The 21752-nt window shown below is 37.9% G+C and overlaps 1 protein-coding gene across 1 annotated transcript; it reads left to right on the top strand.

The window, feature by feature from the left end:
• Positions 1-601: 601 nt before the first annotated feature.
• On the top strand, positions 602-19773 carry LOC149085641 (cytochrome P450 2F3-like). The gene is made up of 6 exons (XM_089232446.1): positions 602-1141; positions 11736-12069; positions 13546-13742; positions 14739-15002; positions 17758-17931; positions 18145-19773. Exons 1-6 carry the CDS (start codon positions 781-783, stop codon positions 18303-18305), a joined length of 1491 nt encoding a protein of 496 aa, XP_089088572.1. The 5' UTR covers positions 602-780; the 3' UTR covers positions 18306-19773.
• Positions 19774-21752: the final 1979 nt, after the last annotated feature.

Below are 21752 nucleotides of genomic sequence, written 5' to 3'. Positions count from 1 at the left end.
TCGTCATATCCGAGCTGGTTGGTTTTGCATCGCCGTTATATAAATACAAATACAAATACAACGCCACAACAGGCAAAATGCCCAACGAGGTGGCTGAGAAAAAGATACCCATAAAAATATGGATGTCATATATTTCCAAAAAAAAAAAAAATGCAGCAACCCAATTAAAAATGCAATTAACAAAAATTATAATCAATATATATTTACATGATAAAATACTATACAACGCCCATACTTATGGTTGTCTTATAAACCGGTAAACCTTATAAGCAAGGTTCATCAATATTATTCTTCATGCGAATCAGTCCGGACCACCAATTATCGACGTTATAGTCGAGGTGTCATTAAAACCGAGGTCGCTATAACTGAGTTAGACTGTGTAGGCTTTTAACATAAAAAAACTGCAAATTACGCGACCGAAGGAAGAAAAATTGCAATTGTTTATTTCTTAACCTCGAAAACAATGCAATCAAATAAATGATTGTAGATAAATCTGAGGATAAGAAAATTGTGTAAATATGCATGTGGTTGGGGGAGGGGTTGTTGGTGCAGGTAGATAATAATTTCTTTTTTTTAAGTGATATCCATAGTAACTCACGTGATAATCATTCTGGAAATCGACCTGTAACAAGTCCATGTCGTTTCCACGTCGCTGATGTTCTGTGGAATCTGTCTGGCAGTATAATCTTGTCTTTAGTTGAATGAGCTTCAAAGCATGATTAAGACGCTGATTTCGTATGAAATTTTTTTCCCGTTCTGAAGAGAAAATACATAATCATCATGTTGTTGGATCATGTTTCACGATTATCGTACGTAATTTCGAACGTCGGACTTTTGTCACTGGTTCTGTGTTCGATTTTACTGTTTTATTATTTGTCGTCCAGGTATAAGAGTTTACCACCAGGACCTTATTCCATACCCTTCATAGGGATTTATCCTTTCCTAACAGAATATCCCCACTTATATCTCGGGAAATTAGCCAAGAAATACGGAGATATCTACAGTTTTACCATTTTCGGCCGGACGTATATCCATTTGAATTCGTTACAGTTTATAAAAGACGGATTTCTGGGACGAGGAAATGTTTTCAGTGGCAGAGATACGGATTTCAATTTATTGAACTTCGTCGACGACGTGCAAGGTATGCTTTTCTGAATCTTCTTCTTCAGGGGGGGTCTTTAACCTTTCAGACAATGCTGGCCACATTAAAATTTTCCATGGAGCCCACGGGCCACCAATTCATACCTAGGTATTTCCCCGTTGTTAAACAGGGTTCTCCAAATTATTGAACACTTTTTTTTACTTTGAAATTATTTATTTCATTAAATATATAATTTATTTTGAATTAATTTCACTCATCGGATTCCGATTTTTTATTTTATTAATTTCTGAAATTTGTTCCGATAATTCTTTTTTATTATATTTTTATTAATTCCGAAATTTCTGCAAGTAATTCTGAAATTTCTTTTTTCATTAATTTTAAATTTTATTTAATTATGAAATTATTTCTTTCACAAATTCCTAATTTTTTTCGGGAACTGGCATTACTTTTAACAATTCTGAAATTACTTTTAGCATTTCTTTGAAATTACTTTTAAAAATTCTGAAATTACTTTTAAAAATTCTGAAATTACTTTTAGCATTTCTTTGAAATTACTTTTAACAATTCTGAAATTACTCTCAATTCTGTAATTCTGAACTTATTTTTTTACTAACCCTGAAATTATTTCCTTTATTATGATGTTTTTCAGCGTTTCTGTAAATTCTGTAATTACACAGGACGCACAGCAAATAAAGCGTATGACATTTTACTGAGAGCCGTTGATCCTAGATCAGTGGTACCCAACTTTTTTTTAGACCCTGTCCCATTAAAGCATATCTGAAATCTAGATGTCCCCCATAATTTTTCTGGGGGTACCCCACGTTGTGAAACTTCATAGTTTCATAGCAAAGATGTTTTTTTTTTATGTAGAGCCATTAGTTTTTGTTTGCCTTCTTAAATTTTAAAGCTAGGGGTCTTCCCCCCCCCCATTTCTGTGTACTTCTACTTAGTCAAAAGCAGTGGTTCTCTCTCTCGCTTCGTTAATCATGGTTCTTAGACAGTAGGTCAACTAGAAAGTTGTTGCCCTGTGTCTCCTGATGCCAACAAACAACTTCCATGTTTCTAAGTGCAGTATTCACTGAGATATTTGAATTCGAAGAAACGGAGGAAATTTGGGGCAAAAAATTGCTCTATATGCGGAAAAACCGTTTTACCCGCATTTAACGCTGTTTTTCCCCAAATTTCCTCCGTTTTTCGAATTCGAATGTCTTAGTGAATATTTTTCTGATTTTCCAGAGTGTTTGCCACCTATATTTCAGAGGTGAAGTTAGTGAAGTGTAATGATTGAATGTTTGCACCGTTTGTTGGTCTGTTGCTCTCTGTAGCGAGACGTTTTAATGGGGAGATTGGCTCTCATTCGCGCCTCGAAGAGGGAAACCACAGAAAAATCCATAAATCAGAACAACGAAAGAAGCGTTGTTCGATAGTTTATTCCAGTGGTTCTCAACCGGTGCTCCGTGCTATGTGCATCTGACGATACCATTGCTTTTGACGTTCGTTGCGTACTTTTTGAGATATAGCGGAAAGCAATTTGTTACGAAACAGGGCCACAGGCCTAGTGCCCAGACGAGAACAGATATTGAAACCGGAGTGATATCATATGATTATTCTTTGCAATTTGCATCTGACGATACCATTGCTTTTGACTTGCGTTGAGTACTTCCTGAGATAGGAGGGTTCAAAGAATTTCATCACGCAATATTTTGCGAAACATGCTCCCAGTACCGTTGGCTGATTTGAAAGACGTATTCACGTCAAAAGCTCAGGCCTGTGGTGCTGCTCCGCCATAGAAATTAAAACTATAAAGGGATCCGCGAGGCAAAAAAAGGTTGAGAGCCGCTGATTTATGCGGCTTTTTCCAAACTTTCCACTGTCAATATCTCTGTTTGCCGCTGTGGTGGTCGAGTGGTTATAGTGACGGACTCGCATCGCGAGGATCCGTGTTCGAACGCCACAGTGGTGGTCGTCTGAAGTTGGTTTCCTGTGGTTCCTAACTTCGAGGCTCAAATGCGAGCTGATTTTCCCATTAAAAAGTCTCGCCACAGAGAGCAACAGGCCTACAACGATGAATTATTAAATCATTACACTTTATTCATAGTTAGAAAAACTGGTGGCTGATGGCAGCACTACACACAACAAGCATTACGCAGATACCAACTTCACGTCAGATTTCAGTACACGCACATTCCAACATGTACCAATTCGTCATCCTTGTATAAATTCGTTAGAAGTTCCGCAGAGGAATATGGACGAGGTGCATGTATGGTGGAGTAGTGTAAATATCTCTGCGAATATTGTATTTAGACACGTGAATTTTTTTACCTCAGGAGAAACAACCTTCATATGGTAGCGGAGAGTGACGTCATCTTTGTATAAGTCGCCGTCTGGTGGCAGCGTCAGCAGTTGTGAGCTTGGCCTGGGTCTGGTCCGGCCGTCCATGTACGATCCCTTTCAGTGTACACGAGCTCCAAAGAAAGATTGAGAGATTCTGTGCCTCTGTAGTCTGGGCCCTAGACGCCCTACGCCCTAAGCTTTAGGGCGTTCACCCGGAAAGTGAAAGGACGTGGGTTCAATTCCCCGCAGGGGCAGTTGAATTTTCTCTCTTTCCAAAATATATCTTCGCAACAGCCAGTTGTTATAGAACCTTCGTATGGTAGCGGAGAGTGACGTTATCCTTGTATAACTTACCGATTGTTGTCCCTTCCCCCCTAATAACACTTTTCCAATCCCCCACATAAGTTTACATAGGAACAACGCAAAGACCTGGAATTCCTTTATAACGAAACTTCGTTTTAAAGAAATAACTTCTCCGTTCTCTTATCGTTCGTTATAACGGGATTCGACTGTATATAGAAAATGGCTTGGTCAGTACATGAAAAGTGCACATGTCACGTTCTGACCAAATCTAATCCAAAAAGTTGACAGATAGCAGGTTCAGATCACTGCTATAGAGAAGGCTGTGATACTGTTGGAGATATCATGAATATACCAAACGCGAAGAAGAGTATATTTTTTTTCTATAGAGTGGTACTTTTAGCTCAAAAAGTCATTTTTTGGAGTTATCATGTTCTGACCAAACACCACAGAATTAAGGTCATAATGACTGTACATATGATTGGAACCAATCAACAACGTGTCAGTTCTGTCCAATGATAGTGATCTTTGTTGTTGGTTAGGGCGCCATCTATATAAGGCTAGTGTAAAAATTTCATCAAAAATTGATAAAATTGTTTTTTCTGACTGTTTCTAAAACAATGGCAGTAATTTTATCATAAATTTTATAAAATATTTTTAGATGATTCACAACATTGATTGATCTTTCATTGCAATAAAAATATTTATGAACAAAGTGACGTAGTAAATTTCCAAGACTATTTCATTTCGTAACAAATATTTATTGTACGTTGCTTCACCATGCAATGTAAAGTACACGAGTGTTGTAATGGTATCCGCATGTTGATGGATATATTCGAGTAGTTTTTCAGTTCCCTACCTTATTTTTACAAATGTGTTCAAGCTTTTCCAGAGGCGCATTTATGGTTTTGCCGCCTATGTTCTACTTGAATTTTTCCACTTTTCTCCCGTTCTAGTCTGATTTTCTTGACTACTCTTCCCTCGAATTCGCCACCCTGTCCAATAACCCGCTTGGCCTTCCCCCCTCCACTCCTGCAAGTAGACATGTGACTCTAAGTCACTCTTTTGGTTACTCCCATGCTTGAACAGACTCTCTTAGTCATTCACATGCTTGCACACTGTTTTGGTCGCTCACATACTTACTCACGCTCTAGGTCACTCTTTTGATTGCTTACTGACATGGTTCCTTGCATTATGGGTCATTTTTTTGATCATTTACAATTTTACACATGCTTTATATCATTTTTTTTGGACATTCACGTACTTTCACACTCTCTAGGTCACTCTTTTGGTCTTTCAAATGCTTTCAGATTGGACAATGTTTCTCAACCGTCGGGCCGCGGCCAGAACCGGGCCCTAACACTAGTCACACCGGGTCGTGAGTGATCACAGTTGCATTTTTCCCATTAATTTCAGTTGTGTGTATGACCAGGCCTTTCACTTACAGAAAAGACATTTACTGGGCAGCGGGCTTCCAAAGTTTGAGAACCACTGTTTTAGGTCACTCTTTTGGTCATTCACATGCTTGCACACGCTCTAGGTTACTTTCTGACCTGGTTCTTCACTCTTTCAGTCATTCACATGCTTGCTCAAGCGCCAAGTCATTCTTTCGCTCACTCACGTGCTTGCTCAAGCTCCAAATCATTCTTTTGCTCAATCACATGCTTGCAAACTCTCTAGGTCACTTTTTTGGTCGCTCACTGATCTAGTCCCTAGCTGTCTGGGCAGATGCGGATTTGTTGAAGGTTATACAAATTTTGCCGCCCTTCTCCTGTTTTACTAATTTTCTTGGACACTCAAATCTAATCACTCATTCCTAGAATTTGCCGCCCCGCTGAATTTTCCGCCCTGGGCTATAGCCCACCAAGACCTCCCCCTTCCTGTAAATATGCCACTGGCGTCTTTCATCGTAGCTCGGTTCAATTTTTAATGATTTAAGTCGTTGACAAAGACAATATTCATAACTTATTATTATACAGGATGATTCAGAAAAGATGGGAAAAACGTGAAGAGATGATAGCACACACCAATACAAACAATTGTCTACAAGAAATGCATGGTCTAACATGAAACGCCGACGCACTAGCGCGTTTCGAAACTGCCGCTCCGCAAACGTTAAAACGACATTTCTGTTGAAATTTATCGGAAGAAAACGAACATCGTGCATGCAAATGTAACGTAGGGAAGAAGAAACCATATGCAAATCTGTGGCACAGTGAATGAAAGGCGCGGACGCCAGCCCTGTGAAGTTATTCCAGCGTTATTCTAACGGGAAGCAAGAAAGGACCCCATTTCGCGCTGTTGCCGATGCAAGCGCGAAAATGTTTTCGGGTTGGGCAACCGCCTGTGGGGAAAACGCTCACCGTACATTCGTGCTGCCTCTATGGTACTTCCGTTTGCAGCTCCGTAAATGAAATGCATCTCTGCTTTTTCAGTAGTACTAGAGTGTTCCATTATCCCGTACGTTACAACTGTTAGAACGGTTGCACGCTGGAATAAATTCACAAGGACGACGTCAGCGCATTTTATTCACTGTGACGCAGTTTTGCATACGGTTTCTTCTTCTTCCCCAGGTTACATTTGCATGCATGGTGTTATTTTTCTCCTGATTTCAACAGGAATGCTGTTTTAACGTTCACGGAGTGGCTGTTTCGAAACTCGCTAGTGCGTTTGCGTTCCATGTCAGACCATGCATTCTTTTAGGACAATTGTTTGTATCGGTGTGTACTTAAAGTTTTAAGTTTAACCTCTTAAAGTTTTTCCTATCTTTTCTGAATCACACTGTATTATGATAACTGTGACAAAAATTTGTGTATGCTCATCTCATATTTTTGTCGTGCCCTGTACTGAATACTGTACATAGATTTTAACATTTTACGGACCGAATTCAGTTTGATTTTCTTTTCATTGTTTTTACCCTTCTTATCCCCTTCCAAAAGATGATATCACCCAAAAAAATTTCCTGTATGTTTTTTTAGATTCATTTTTGTCCATGAAATAAAAAATTAGATAGTTTTTTTCCATCGAAAATGGGTGATTTTTGGAAAATATATCAATGAAAATAGTGCTATAATAAATACAATTTTTGTTTCCAAAATTATCACTGAATTTATAAGTTAACACACAGCACTTATCCTAAAACACCGCTGTCGACGTACGTAAGCACCCATTTTTCCCGTCTTCGACAAATTTTGAACAATTTCACCTATATCAAGGAAACATTTTATTTTCTGGATATTATGCTGAGGTGAACTCGGAAAGAAAAGTCGTCTCCGCCGGGACTCAAACACAGTCCCTCTTGCATACCGGGCAAACATGCTACTATGTACACCACTGGAGACACGACCCTGCCTTCCTTATTTCACGTACTGTGGCGTGAGGCACTGAAGTAGAGACTGAAGTAGCCTCTTAACTTCAGGAATTGGCCCCCAGGTGAGACGGTTTAGAGAGATAGATAGCTTTTTTTCACCTATAGGTGGCAATCTTGCAATCATCTGGCATTGCTTTTTTGACGACATATTGGTAATATCCCGAATTTTCCCGTGTTTCCTATCCTGAGAGAAATTTTCCGGATTTTTTCATTTTTCCTTGCTTTGTATCCTAAACACTACCTTCATGTCAAATTTCATGTTTCTAGGGCAGCTAGAAGTGCCTAGGATTTTTGATGATCGTCAGTCAGTCTGTAAGTGTCAAAGTAACGAAACTTTGAGTTCGAATTTCTCTTGAAGTAACAGATAATAGAAATATGAAATTCATAAATTTAATTAAGTTTGTAGAAACCTTTTGAATATGCCAAGTTTCAAATACCTGAACAACTCTAGTAAGGAGATATTAAGGTCTCAAAAGTACCTGAGTTGCTTCCAGAAAAGGATGTTACGGCCGTGCTAGTTTTGCTCGACTTGGCGAGGACACTGCCCCGTGCCTCCAGAAATCAATTCATAAAATGGGTACTGTTCTTCTCATTGCAAATAATTTTAGGCCCATCAGCCTTCTCTCTAGTATCTCCAAAAAAATTAATTGAGAGTATATGTATATATAACTCGACTTGATAAAACTATCTCAATCAACATAAAATTATCCGACCTGAGCAACATGGCTTTCTCAGAGGGCTCTCCTGTGTAACCCAACTGCACAGAGTGACGGAATTCATAATTGGCTCGTTTAACTACAATGATTACGTCTGTGCAGCATGTCTTTACATAAGTAAGGCGTCGACGAGACTAAACATGATACACTACTTGTCAAACTTATCGACATGGGCTTCCTGGAGCATTTTATATCATTTTTCCGCATCCATCTTTCAGGAAGAACTTTCAGAGACAAAAATGGGGAAACATTATCTAACGTGCACCCAGTGTGAGCTTCAGTTCCACAAAGGTCCTGCTTAGTCCCGCCTCTTCTTACTTTATATTAATGACATTCCTGCTTAGGGCCGCAATTGGGGGGAGCAGGCAGGTCTGGTGCCCCGGGCGCTGAATTCAACCTTTAAGTGCTTCTTCAACATTACAAGGAGCGTCAAAATGCCGGCTTGCTTCGGATGACGAAATATCTAGTTGCGGTTCTGTTCCTGCTCCTCTGCTAGGAATCACAGCACTTTTGGCGAACGATGCAGTCATACTCCTCAGTCAAAGGAAGGCTGAAAAATGCCGTGAAAATCTTCAAAGAATCGTAGAGGACATTGAGTATTGGTGTGGCATCAACGCCATTGAACTGAACCACAAGTTTTAATTTATTTGGTTCACGAGGAAAACGGAACCAGGAAACTCTCCCATCGACATCGGTGGCGTGGCCGTGGAACCAATAAGAAAAGTGAAATACCTAGTCTGTATTCTGGACCGAACAATGACTTTTGGTCTGCAGATCGACTATGTCAGGAACAAGGCCACCCGAGCCCTGGGCATGCCCTCCAAAATGACATTTCCTGGATCTCGTCTCTAAAGAATAAAGCCATGCTATAAAAATCTATACTTCGACCGATTATGGTATATGCAGCCCCGGGCTGGGCCTACGCAAGTCATAGCAACATGCAAAAGCTACAATCTCAGCAAAACAAGATCCTAAGGTCTCTTGTGTGGGCACCTAAATTTATAGGTGGAGCTGACAGCAAGAAAGACCTAGGTACATCCCTAATACTAAACTTCATCAAGGAGCTATCTACAACCCACTACGACAAACTACAGAACTCCAAATATGGCCATCTCAATGAGATAGTGAATTACGGCCCATTGCCGAGGACTATATACCGTAGACCAAAAAGGGTATTGCATACTGACTAGACGCTCTACTGATCTTTTAAAGAAAGTTATGTATTCTATTACACAGAGCGTTATATATATATACAAAAATCAGTTGGTGCCTGGAATTTTTAAACTAATTTTGACTATATTTGGGGTGTGCTGTTGTCCGGCTTCTTTTGAAAAGCGTGGTCGTGGAACAATCTGGATCTAAATAAAGTTTTAAGTGTTTTTTAATCTGTTCTAGGATTTTTATTCTGCAAATCGCGAGCGCGCAACTACGTAACTGATAAAGTTCTTTGTTTTGAGGGCTGAATAAAAAACATGCAGTTGAAGAAGTTGTAATGATCATCCTGATGTATTTTGCTACATACGTGGTGAGCATACCCTAAAGGAAAACAGTAAAACCCTTTTTCTGATTTTGCTAAAAGAGCTAACCTTGGGTATTTTGGCGTTAGGAGTGGTGATTAAGATAAAGTTTGGACTCTATACCCAGTGAGTATATAGCATCTACGACAGTGGACTAATGGGAAGAGAAGGGGTCTAAATGGGGTCAATACCCATTGCTCACTCAACAAAAATGAAAGAGGAATACGATACTGTCACTTTGGTCATATAAAGAAGATAGTTTCACTATCATCAATGAGTAATTTGTGTGAACTTGAGAATGATTAACTTTCTCCTTGGTCAGCAAGGGGGCTACACGAAATATTACTGCTTTGTGTGCTTATGGGATAGCGGAGCCTAAAAATACCACTGGATAGGAAAAGAATGTCCTACGAGAGAGAACATGGTTGTTGGAGAAAAAAATGTCGTTTGTGAACTCTTATCCAGACGAGGCATAATCATCTCTCTTCCGTTGTATATAAAGCTAGGGTTAATGGAACAGTTCATGAAAGCTCTTGATCACAGGACAGCCCTTACTTTGCATTCATAGGACAGAAAATGCATGGAATAAGTACAGAAGAACTTAAAGCTGGAATTTTTGATGGTCCTCAAATCAGATCAGATCATAAATGATCCTCATTTCGTAGATTCCATGAATGGGACAGAGTGGATCTCATTTGTCTTTGTTGTCAAGAAATTTCTTGGCAACCACAAGGCTGAAAACCATGCTGAACTAATTAGCAGCATACTCAACAACTTGAGAGAACTTGGTTGTAATATGAGCATAAATAGTTTATTACTTGCACAACCACTTCGACCGTTTCCCCGAAAATCTAGGTGATGCTAGTGAGGAACAAAGTGAACGAGTTCGCCAGCACATAAAAGCAAAAGCACTTAATGTATTAATGAGAATGACGCTATTTTCATAACTCACAAACCAGAGCTGATGGGCGAAATTAATGTCATATTCGTTTTCAGCGCATGAAATACACATAAAATCAGTTAAAAAAACCCTGGCACCAAAATAACTGTTGCGCAGGGTGTTTCTGTTATAAAGAATTTTTGAGAAAAAGAGAAGAGAAAAAGGAATAAAAAGAAGGAATAAATTTAAAATATGCGAAAAAAATGAATATATATACGAAAATGAATATATATATATATATATATATATATATATAGTTCATTTCTATTCCTATTTTGTTCTGTATAAGTCACCCTTCTATATCCCACTTAATCTACTTCGCCACTGGTACATAGTACTCATTCTTGTATCCTTATGTGTTATCTCTATATCTTATATGTGTTGCATGTAATTTTTTCCTTATTGTGATCTTTTGGAACTCGTACTGCATTTGCGATTTGGACATGACGTTGGACTTGATTTTTGTTTACTCTGCACCAGTGATTCCCAACGTGGGAGCTAACGCTCCCTGGGTGGCGGTAGAAGCTACGGGTATAACATAGGGTCCTATGGGTTAGATTGCGTTGGGGAGCGATGGGAGAAAAAATTTCTGAAGAAGGGGGCGAGATGGGACAAAAAAGGCTGGGAAACTATGTTCTACATAAACACACACTCATGCTTTACACATACTTGCACAAACTTGTCTTTCTTCTTCATAACCGCTCAGAAAGGCTATTTGTAAGTCGTCAGACAGCCTCATTGGGCTGGGAAACGACGAAATAAATTAAATTCTGTTCTGTTCAACATGGAAATTTTTTATTTGCAATTGATTATTACTTGGTAGTGCTTGAGGTTGGGCTGCCAAATGTGAATTCCCTGCAGCGGTGTTATCGTTATTCATGTCCTCCTTTCCTTTCAGTATATTTAATTTAAAGCATGAAAGAACAATATTGATAATTGTTCAGGGCTACAGCCCTGTCAGCCTCACCCTTTAAGAGGGGCCCACGTCACATGAAAGCACTTACCCACTTTCAAACACTCCTCTGGGAACGTGGATGAACTCATGTCCTTCAATTTAATTTTCTCACAGGTATGGCATAGACAGCGTCCCATAAATTTGAACGGATTAAAATCAAAATCAAGGTAAATCGGCAAACTGACGTGCCGGGGTGCGATTTGTGCCCTTGGACGTAGCTCCCGTTTTATACGTCCCGTTTATAGTTGTTCAAAGTTCCAGTTTCATAGCTGCCCCGTCTTCATACGTCTCATTCGTTCAAACGGGACACACGATCATCTTACCTACAACCGAAATTTTTTCGGATATAATTATCAGTCAATTGTTGTTATCAGAAACCTCGAGTATTAAGCGATGCGCTCTGTAATAATTTTCTTAACAGAAGGATGCCAATGAGTGACGAATTCAATGCAGTGAAGCTCCCAAACGCATATGGAATTAATTAATGCTTTCTATTCACAGGAATCGCGCAAATCGAAGGAGAGGAATGGCGAGAAGACAGGAGGTTTTTCTTGCAAAATGTCAAACAGTTCGGATTCGGTAAGCTTGAGCTCGAGCCTTACATCCACGAAATGACGTATAAGATGCTGAAGAGACTCCGCGAACGACAAGAGAAGCCAATTCTGGCGATGGATGTATTCACGATAGCTGCTATGAACGTCGCGGGAAAGATTTTCATGAGCCTCGAGTATGACGACGAAATGGACAAGGACTTCATTCGAGTCCAAAGAGACGCTTTTTCATTCGTCACCGAGTTCGATAGCCCAAGACTGTTGTTGTCTGGGTTTTTGTATAAGTGAGTATAACACATTACTTACTAGTGTCAAAGCTTTTCATTTGAGTACATTGATACCTCGGCTAGCGAAGAGGATTTGTTCCGGAACGAATTATCGTTAGATATCGAATTAATCTTCGTTAGCCGAAACGTGTTTTCTATGGAAAATCGTTGAATTTGTTCCAGGTACTGCCCAAAATTTAACAACCAAGGAACCCTTTTAGAATACCAAGGAACGTTATAACAAAAAGGCGAAAACTTACCGAAGGCTGAAATGAGCGGCAAATTTCAATAAACGAGAATTTACAGGAAATACTGAAGATTAAGGGCATAGCGAGGAAGTAGGCCTTGGGGGTAGGGGGTCTGGTCCCTCCCCCGAAATGTTATAAAATAACCGGAAAAAGGGAAAAAGATGGCCAAAGCTATTGTTCTATCACTTTGGTCCCCCCCCCCCCGAAATGAAAGTGGTCCCTCCCCCCGAACGAAATTTCTGGCTATGCCCTTGCTGAAGATCTTTCTATTTTACAATATGCACTTATAACTATATATACAAACACCACTTTTAGTCCTCTAAAACTGGTGTAGATACAACCAAGTCGAGTTCCTGGGTGTCACCCATCCATTTGTGCTATGGTTAGCTCACTTCTGTGTCTGATGGAAAAGATACGCTCCTAAAATGTCAAGACTGTCCAGTTTGATATTGTGATGAGTTTTAGTTAGAGACACATAGATAAGGTGTGCTTGAAAAAACATTGGCTCCATTTTTTTTTTCAATGCAATCAGCTGAATCTTTCATTTTATTTGAAATTATTCAAAAACCTCCAGAAAGAGAATTGGAGGTACATCTGGAAAAAATTCAGGGGTGGGCCTCAGTTACAGCAATTCTGATGATTGGCACGAAAATTCACCTCATGACGCAGCTCTCTCTGTGTTAGTCCTTTCAGACTCTGGTACCATAAATGTGTGGGTTGCTTTTCTCACTGTGGAATTTTTCATTTCTTTACCTCAGGGAGTTAAGCTCTGTCTTAAAAGATTGAGCAAGTTTTGAATTGGAAATATAATGAAGATGAATTTCGGGGGCTTTCATCGGTTTTTAAGATGGCTTCCAGGAGAAAGTGCCTCCGAGAAAAGTGTGATTTACATTGCATAAAATATATCAATAAAATTCTGGAAAAAAAACTATGTGAAGATTAATATATAACCCACATCATAATGGCTGAAAAAATTGAACGAAGGGAATTATTTCTTCCCCAGAAAATTGGAAATTCTAAAAATACTCAAAAATAAAGTTTTGCTGACATTTTTGTTTTTAATACATTTTTCGAGTATCAAACATGCAAAAAAACATTTTGAAAATTCTAAAAAATGAATGCTCTTGTCTAAAAGGATTAAATTATTTTTTTCTATAGCCCCTTTAACCTCCCTGTAAGAACGTCTCTGTATATCTCCGTACGGTTTTTATTATTTCTCGATATTTGTATCTATTTTTTCCAACAGGTACTTCGGGTTCAGATTTTCAAAGAACTATGACAGCTACGTCCGGACTAAACAGGCTTGGTATTCAGAATCAGAAAAAGCCGTTGACTATCACATAAAAACATTCGATGGGAACAACATCCGAGATTTTACGGATAGGTTTCTAGAAGTGATGTTCGAAAAGATGAAGAAAGGCGAGGATTGCAAAGCACTGAAAAGTCAGTGAGTTTTTCGTGAATTTTTACGGAGTTATTGCTAAATAATTAAGCATTGAATCAATGTGTGTGCGAAAAACGCGAGAGATTCCCAAAACTTTCTTCCCGCAATAAGTACGATTCACTGCCAACACCCCGGATCAATTCGAATTCATTTTTGAATGCATATATTCATACTCAAACTACAGTGGCACCTCTCAATAGCGGACACCCAAGGGACCGAAAGTTTCGTCCGCTAACACACAAGGTGTGTGTGTGTCCCATAGATTCGAAAATACTTTTAAAACTTTAAAAAAATTGGAAGAATCGGTATTTGAAAATGCTGTTTCCAAAAAAGTTTTACTCACGAAGGTGGTTTTTTTTTTTTTTGATACCGAAAGAAAATTAGTTCAAATTTTTTTGTTGGTAGAGGGCGCTGCTCGAAAGCAAATCGCTGTAAATATGCAAACCATTTCGGATCATATCAATCCTGAGTCATATCAAATGCACCGTGTACAATTACAGCCATTTCTGAATTTTCTTGTTTTCTTGTTGCTGGCGCTTACATAAGATTTTCATGGTGATATTGGCATTGGTAGGTAAATTACTATTGATGAAGTTGTTTTAACTCAGCCACAAATAGCTTTACGAATGTTCCGGACACAGAGGAGATGGAAGAAAGGTTCGGATCATTTCCTCCTCGTTTGATTTCGTGTAGCGCCCTCTATGGACAAAAATTTGAACTGAATTCCCTTTTTGTACCCCAAAATAAATCTCCTTTAATGAGAATAACTTTTCCGCAAACCGCACACATTACAATATACTAATTCCTTCAATTTTTATGACATACAAATTTATGGAACACACTTTATATCGGATTACACTGAAGCTCCAGGGCTTGAAAAACTTTGCTCCATAAATGCCCAATAATGGAAGGTGTCCGCTAACGGGGAAAAATTCTACTGCATTAAAACAATTCATCTAATGCGAGTTCTATTTTCTTTTTCTCTTTTTTTTCAGTTGACAAGTTGCGGTCTATTCTGATCAATATCTATTTAGATGGCATGATGACTTTGAGTGGTGCTCTGAATAACTTTGTTCAAGTCCTCGCATTGAACGAAGACATCCAAGATGCCGTCAGGGAAGAATTGGACAGAGTAGTCGGGAACCAGAGGTTGCCCTCGTGGAAGGATCGAAACAACCTTCCCTTCACTCAAGCTACCATCGTGGAACTACACCGATTGAGTCCCGTTTTACCACTTTCCGTCCCTCACAAATGCACGGGTAGGTATCGGGTCTGGCGACATAATAGATAAAAAAGTTCTTGAATAACTTTAATTAAAGCGAATGTGAAATAGCGTACGAACAGAGCATTGGAGAAGAGGTTGTTTCTCAACCTTTTTAAGCCCATGGTCCCCTTTGGACCATATTTTCTTCCCGCGGATCCCTTGTCTTGTCCAGAGTCCCCTACTCTTATCCAAGAGCGAGACCTTCAATATAACCAGCAATACATAAATTTATTCTTCGACACAAGAAGGGCTGGACTGTACGCTATTATATATACCATTGTTTCTCAACTTTTGTTCAGTTAATAGCCCCTTTGTCTATATTTTCTCCTCTTGCCGCCCCCGTGTTTTATCTAGGCCCTTCCTGCCCTTATCCAAGAGAGAGAGACCCCCCCCCCCCCGTTTACATATCGAATTGAATTTAATCAAAACTAAATTTATAATGAAATTTTTTTTAAAAAATAAGATCGATGATCGATCTCTGGAACCCTGGGGCCAGATCCAGGAGATGGGGGGGGGGGGGTGATCATCCATCCCAAGAGCCGAATTATATGAAAAAAATAGGTCTGCGCAAAATGCAGGACGATGAGATCCAACGAACATTCACAATAAATCAAACATATCCGTACATCACCCTGGGTCCGCACCTGCCCTGGGCTAGAGTTAAGTGACCTCTTGCAGTTCTTTTGTGTGTGTGTGTGGAGGTGGGGGGGGGGGCTATGCATGGCCGTTTCAACGTAGTGTGTTCTTGGACTATGTGATATTCTGAAGCCCCCATACTTTGCTTACATATTTACCAAATCTTTCAAAATTATAATACCAGATCTCATCGTGTAGGTCCCCTATGGATATAAAACCCCGGGTCATGCCCACATTGGCCGGTGGGTCAATATGGTCCTGGTTCTATGGACAGCTCTGCTGAACTCTGAAAGTATTCGTATTTTTTTTCCCACCATGTATCACTTGAAAGCTTTAATTCTTCATGGCTCCCCATTCGTCTGATTTTCACCCGTGGCCTCCTTAGATTATCCCAGGACCGCAGGGGGGGGGGGGAGCATATGACCCCAGGCTGGGACTGAGAACCACTGCATTAGAGCACCTGCTAATCCTAAAAGCTCACAAAATGTACGAGGAAGAGCCTATCTCACAAATGGTATGGGCGTCATGGACATCATGGGTATTGCTGAATATATATATATTTTTTTCATTTTTGTCATTCGCAGTTTAGTTCAGGTAGAGATAGATACTCACTATCGTTGAATACTCGATAAAGTCATCCCGGTAATCTAAATTTTTAGTTGATCCAAACAATTGCCAGTCCAAAACAGTTCGAATCAGCAAGTTTTTATTGTATTGCAGTCAAACTTGGTTATAACGACATCGAAGATTACCGGAAATTTTGTCGTTATAACCAAGGTGCTGTTGCAACCGAGGTTGGCGTTTTCAAGACTTTTTTCTTTTTAAAAGTGCAGAGACTGTGTGAATACTGTGTATGGAGTTGTTTTTTTTGATTATGATTAGGGTAATCCTATTTGATCGATAAAAATACAGGAAATTGGGATCATAAATACGGAGTATCATCGATTCTCACCAAAAAATGCTGTCAATTGTCGGAACAATTTCCAAATATCGCTTATAAACATCCCTGGCGACAAATATGTGAGATATCTATAGTCATATTCATTATAAAAAACAATTTGTAAATTGTATTTTGTGTAACCTCCAAATTATTTTCACCCCTTATTCTAGTAAAGATTATGAACTAAAGAAAGCGCTATGATGGGGGGAAAAAAACGAACATTTTTGTTTAAAATAAGAGAATGTAGAAGGGAAATATTACTGAAAAGTACGGAAATATGCCCCGTATACGGATTATGTCTACGAACCAGTTGAAGCCGTCAAACATTTAATAAACTTTTTTTTTTTTTTTTAATTTTAGGCACCGCCAACAGACAAATATTGCGTCAACGTGATGGGCTATAATTCTACGAGTTTCTAGGGAAAACGCCATAAGAATGATGGCCAACTCGAAGAAAAAAATGTGCTTTATATTCGGTGTCGTTGCGTCTTCACAGACTATCTGTGAAGCAAGGTTTATTAACATTATTCTCCAAGGGGAATGACCCAGACCACCAATTACAATGCGCAGCACTGATGTTGTTCTGAAAGATTTGCCAGTGATTTTAGGGTGATATTGGAGCGCTTATTCCGAATCTGGCATTGGTTTTGTCAGACTGCTTCTAGTTTCCACGATAAAGTGAAATCTAAATTTCAATAGTAATACATAGGCAGCATACTAATTACATTGAAACTGTGCGAGATATAAATCAATAATAAATTTAAAATCAATGCATACAGATCACTGATGTTCGGTGATGATATAAATGTAATAATATAGCGCATAAAATAGGATAAGAATAAAAAATTAAAGTAAAAATTTGGCGCAAAAATTAGTAACTGTTGGGAGTATGCATTATCTCAAAAACTAGAGCCAATTCGTCAAAGCCAACACCAGTTCTAAAATCGGCAGCTCCAATATACCCTAAAATAATTAAAATTTCCTTGGGTACATGGAAAAAAAAAATTTTTTTTTAGACAATGTTATCAGCGTTATAGCCGAGGTGCCGTTGCAACCGAGTTAATTATAATCAAGTTTGACTGTACTTGATTATCAGAAAAACGCAAATTTTTCTTAATTGGAAAACCAGTACGTATCTATTGATTTACAGCTTTCTTCCGTTCTTTCTATACAGAAACCACAGAATTTCACGGTTACATCATCCCTAAAGATACGATTATTCTGAGTAATATCTACTCTGTACATTACGACGAAAGTGTTTTTGAAAATCCGGAAGTATGCAACCCTAGGAGATTTCTGGGTGAGAAAGGAAAAAAGCTGCTGGATTCGGTGATTTCTTTCGGAATTGGTAACGTTAATTTCTTTACACGAATCTCTCATCAATTAGTAATGATTGCGATGTGGCTACACATCTTTTTATGATTCAGAACATTACTCCTTCAATATTTTTACATATTGATTACGATATTTTGTCATAAACAATCAGAAAATCAACTTATTTGAATGCATACTTTGTGCGTTCAGTTCTTACATCGATGTTTCCACCATGTCTCTTCTTCAGGCAAGAGATCATGCATAGGAGAGCTATTGGCTAGAATGGAGGTGTTCATCTACATAACGAGTATTCTGCAGAGTTTCAAGATTACGCTATCGCCGGGAATCTCTAGAGACGATTGTATAGACAAAAAAGTGTATGAAGTGCGTTTTGTTCCGTTGAAATGACATCATATTACGTGTCTGTGAATTTTGGAATATTTGTTCGAGAGGCAGGAAGAATTTTTACAATGAAATTTTCAATTACGAACGTTCTTTTTTCTACACCAAAATTACTGTTGAATATTTCAACATAATTTTTACTTTGTAACATTGTTTGATGTTATCTCCGTGAAGTTTATCTTGAGCACCATTCATATGAATAATATTATTTAAGTATTACTGTAAAAGTGTTCTTGTCGAATACTTTAAGAAGGATCAATTTGTGTAATGGGTACGATGAACTAAGTTGGATGTACAGGGTGTCCCATAAATTCGTAAATAGTTTGAAAATTCATAAAAATGGAAGGAATTGGTATATTTGAATGCGGTTTGCGAGAAAGTTATTTTTTTTTAGTACAGACGAAATATTAGTTTAGGTTTTTGTTGATAGAGGGCACTGCATGAAAGCAAATCACTGGGAATATGCAAATAAGAGTCCTGTAAAATGCAGGGTATACGATTAACGGCTGATTTCTGAATTTTCCTGATACTGGCGCTTACATAAGGTTGTCATTGTGATGTTGACATTGGTGGATAAAGCATTGTTGATGAAGTTGCTTTACCTCAACCACGAATAGCTTTACGAACTTTTCGGACACAGAAGAGACTGAAGAAAGGTTCGGGTCAAATTACTGTCAAATCTTGGTAACACGAATGTGCAGCGGCCGACAAAAATCTTTGAGTTACCATTAATTTGACTTATCGAAAATTTTGATTTCGGGAATTAAAAAAAATATTTTTTATAACAATAGAGTGTTATTTACGAATACGTATCGTAGTAGTAGGAAAATGTCAAACTACTGGACATGAAGAAATTAGCAAGAATGAATATTATTATAATGCCTAATTACTCAACGTACGTACTACGTAGGCCTACTTATTTAAGGCGACTGTCTTCCGTCGGGGTACTTTTTCTTTAAAAGAAAAAGGGCATTCTGGATAAAACACACATGGTTTTGGTTTGGATATGGTATAAAATTAAGAAAACAAATGTAATTTTATATATGAATATTTTGGCAAAGAAAATTTATATTACCAATTATATATGTAAAATTGACATATTTTCAGTACTTCTGCTAGATCATCGTACACTAAAAATCAGTGATTGTATCGACATGTTCTTCACACACATCATTGCTATGGATTTGTTCTGTGCAATGAACTAAAAGTTTCAGGATAGTATGAAAACTTTGGAGATAAGATTATATACATGAAAAAAATACACATTTTTCCTCATTAAAAATACTTGGTATTCTCAATTCAAAATCATGTAAATCAAAGAGTTTTGAACATATTTGTTAGTTTTTTTATTTCATTGCACAGTCATAACTGTTCAAAATACGGTGAGAAAGTTTTATAGAGATGGTTTGAAAAACTGTCGAGGTAATCGTTTTCCGTGAAGTAAAAATGCAAAAATAAAAACTTTAGAAAATGCATTCAAGGATTTTATTTTCAAACTGTGATCATTAAAGTCGTTTTATTTTAATTGGCAATAACTTCGCTTCTAGTTACTGCAGCGATGAAAATGAAACATTTTTGGATTCTAGAATAAAACTGCTCTGAATTAACAAATCAAAACAATTTTGACGTAATTCATCATTAGAAGGAGGGCAGTTGTGCCTTAAACGTCTAAATAATATTTGTATAAATTGAACTTGCGAATAAAGAGAAAAAAAAATTATTCTCTTTAAAAAAAGAATCGATAATTTTTGAACGCCTCGAAATTTAATTAAACGTTTGAGGAGAGTCTTGTACGAATATTGTCCCTGTTTTATTTTAGATCGTTAATATGGTACTCGTAGAGGGATGCTTTAGTTTCCAACGACAAACTTTTTTCCTTAGAATTGTATTTCTTTCAATTACATCGATAACACTGTTTAAAAAATTTTCATTAAGTCTTTGTAAATACATTCAAATAATTTCATTTTTATTTTTTTGACCATAAGGGAACATAATACTACCAAATCGCTAAATCATTAGCTCTGGTATTATTCTGCTTCCTTCGCCACCACGGTGGTGTGTGGATTGGCAATTTTTTTTTTCTTCTAAGGAAAGAAATACAATTCTGGTGGTGAAGGGGTAAGAAGCTCATCTCCCACCAATGAAGGTTCCTGTGCGGTCCGTAGGTTCAATTCTGGAAAAACATAAATAACAAGGTATTTACCCCTCAATGTGTGAACTCGAGGCGACCACATATAGATGGTACCTTTATTTCCAGCCCAACTGCATCGGGAGTAAATTTCTGTACGACACCAGAGTTGGTGTGTGGTAAAGTAGTATTCAAATTAGAGATATATGTGGGACAGTAACATTAATGAAATACACACAATATGGTTCGTTATAAGGCGTCGTTTGCAAAAAACCTCTCACACATTTTTTGGAAATTTTTGACAAACTATCATTGCATGGGCCAAAGTACAATAACTATATTTATTGCGATTTCAAGTTGGGTGCTTTTTTTTCAGCCTGTGTCATATGTATTTTATTTCTGGAGCATCTCTCTTGATTATTAAGCAGCAGTCGCCTAACATTGCTGGGCTCCATTTCCTTTCATATTTTTTTTTTTCAATGGCAGCAATGCCTTGATGCAATCTCTAAGCACGTGTTCATTACCGGCAAAAATCTGAATCATTTGAAGGGCAATCGTTGGCATCACTTGTTCCTACATCAAGTGATACTCTTTTAGTGTTTCCGGAGTAGGCACACCATGTGGAACAGGTCGAATGACTGAGGGGATTTTAGGATAGGTTATATTCCTCTACTTTTCATTTTAGATATTCCTTGCCGAATAGGTTGAAATAGCTGAAATAGCAGTTTGTTGAGTGATTTGTGAATTCTCTCAAAATCATGGACACTGCAAAAAAGCATTGAACAACCTCTACTATTAATCCAATTTCACAAGCGTTGCAAACACAAAAGCGGTCTTCGATTCGGCATCCAAAATAACGGTGATCCGAAATAGCCGTTCCAATCAGTGGTGTGATTTACTTTCTGAAAAATCATCCAATTTTGAAATTCAAAATTTCATTTTAAGTAATATTGAAATGAAATCTCAATCTTTTTACTTCATTTCATGAACCGAACAGTTTTCTTTATTTTGAATGAGTTTTTATTCAATTACATTGATATCATACTATTTTATCATACGCGCAAGCTGTTTCAATGCATTTTTTGTTGTTGAAAATTTAATAAAAAGTTAGTATAAAAAATTTTACATATCTTTAATACTTATCATAGAATAGCACATGCAATCAAAAATACGTTTAAAACATTTCAAATAAATCAATGGTTAAATAGTATTTTTAATCATATTTCTACTGAGAGTAGTTTTCATCAGTTAAATTGTATGTCTCCTTAATCCCTTAATGGTTTAGGCTCATGAAAGCAGAAACATCGTATTAACCGATATTTCAC

This window comes from Pholcus phalangioides, unplaced genomic scaffold (assembly GCF_987345545.1).
Source record: "Pholcus phalangioides strain wild (caught in Gottingen) unplaced genomic scaffold, Ppha-v1.0 ptg000006l_1, whole genome shotgun sequence".
In the NCBI taxonomy this organism is placed as follows: Eukaryota; Metazoa; Arthropoda; class Arachnida; order Araneae; family Pholcidae; genus Pholcus; species Pholcus phalangioides.
The sequence above is the reverse complement of the archived record's forward strand: the minus strand, read 5'-3'. Positions and strand labels throughout refer to the sequence as shown.

Coding starts and splice junctions, on each gene's coding strand:
- LOC149085641 (XM_089232446.1), top strand. CDS start 781: ATGTTGTTGGATCATGTTTCACGATTATCGTACGTAATTTCGAACGTC. Junction 1,142..11,735: donor CTTCGTCGACGACGTGCAAG/GTATGCTTTTCT, acceptor TTCTATTCACAG/GAATCGCGCAAATCGAAGGA. Junction 12,070..13,545: donor TTGTCTGGGTTTTTGTATAA/GTGAGTATAACA, acceptor TTTTTCCAACAG/GTACTTCGGGTTCAGATTTT.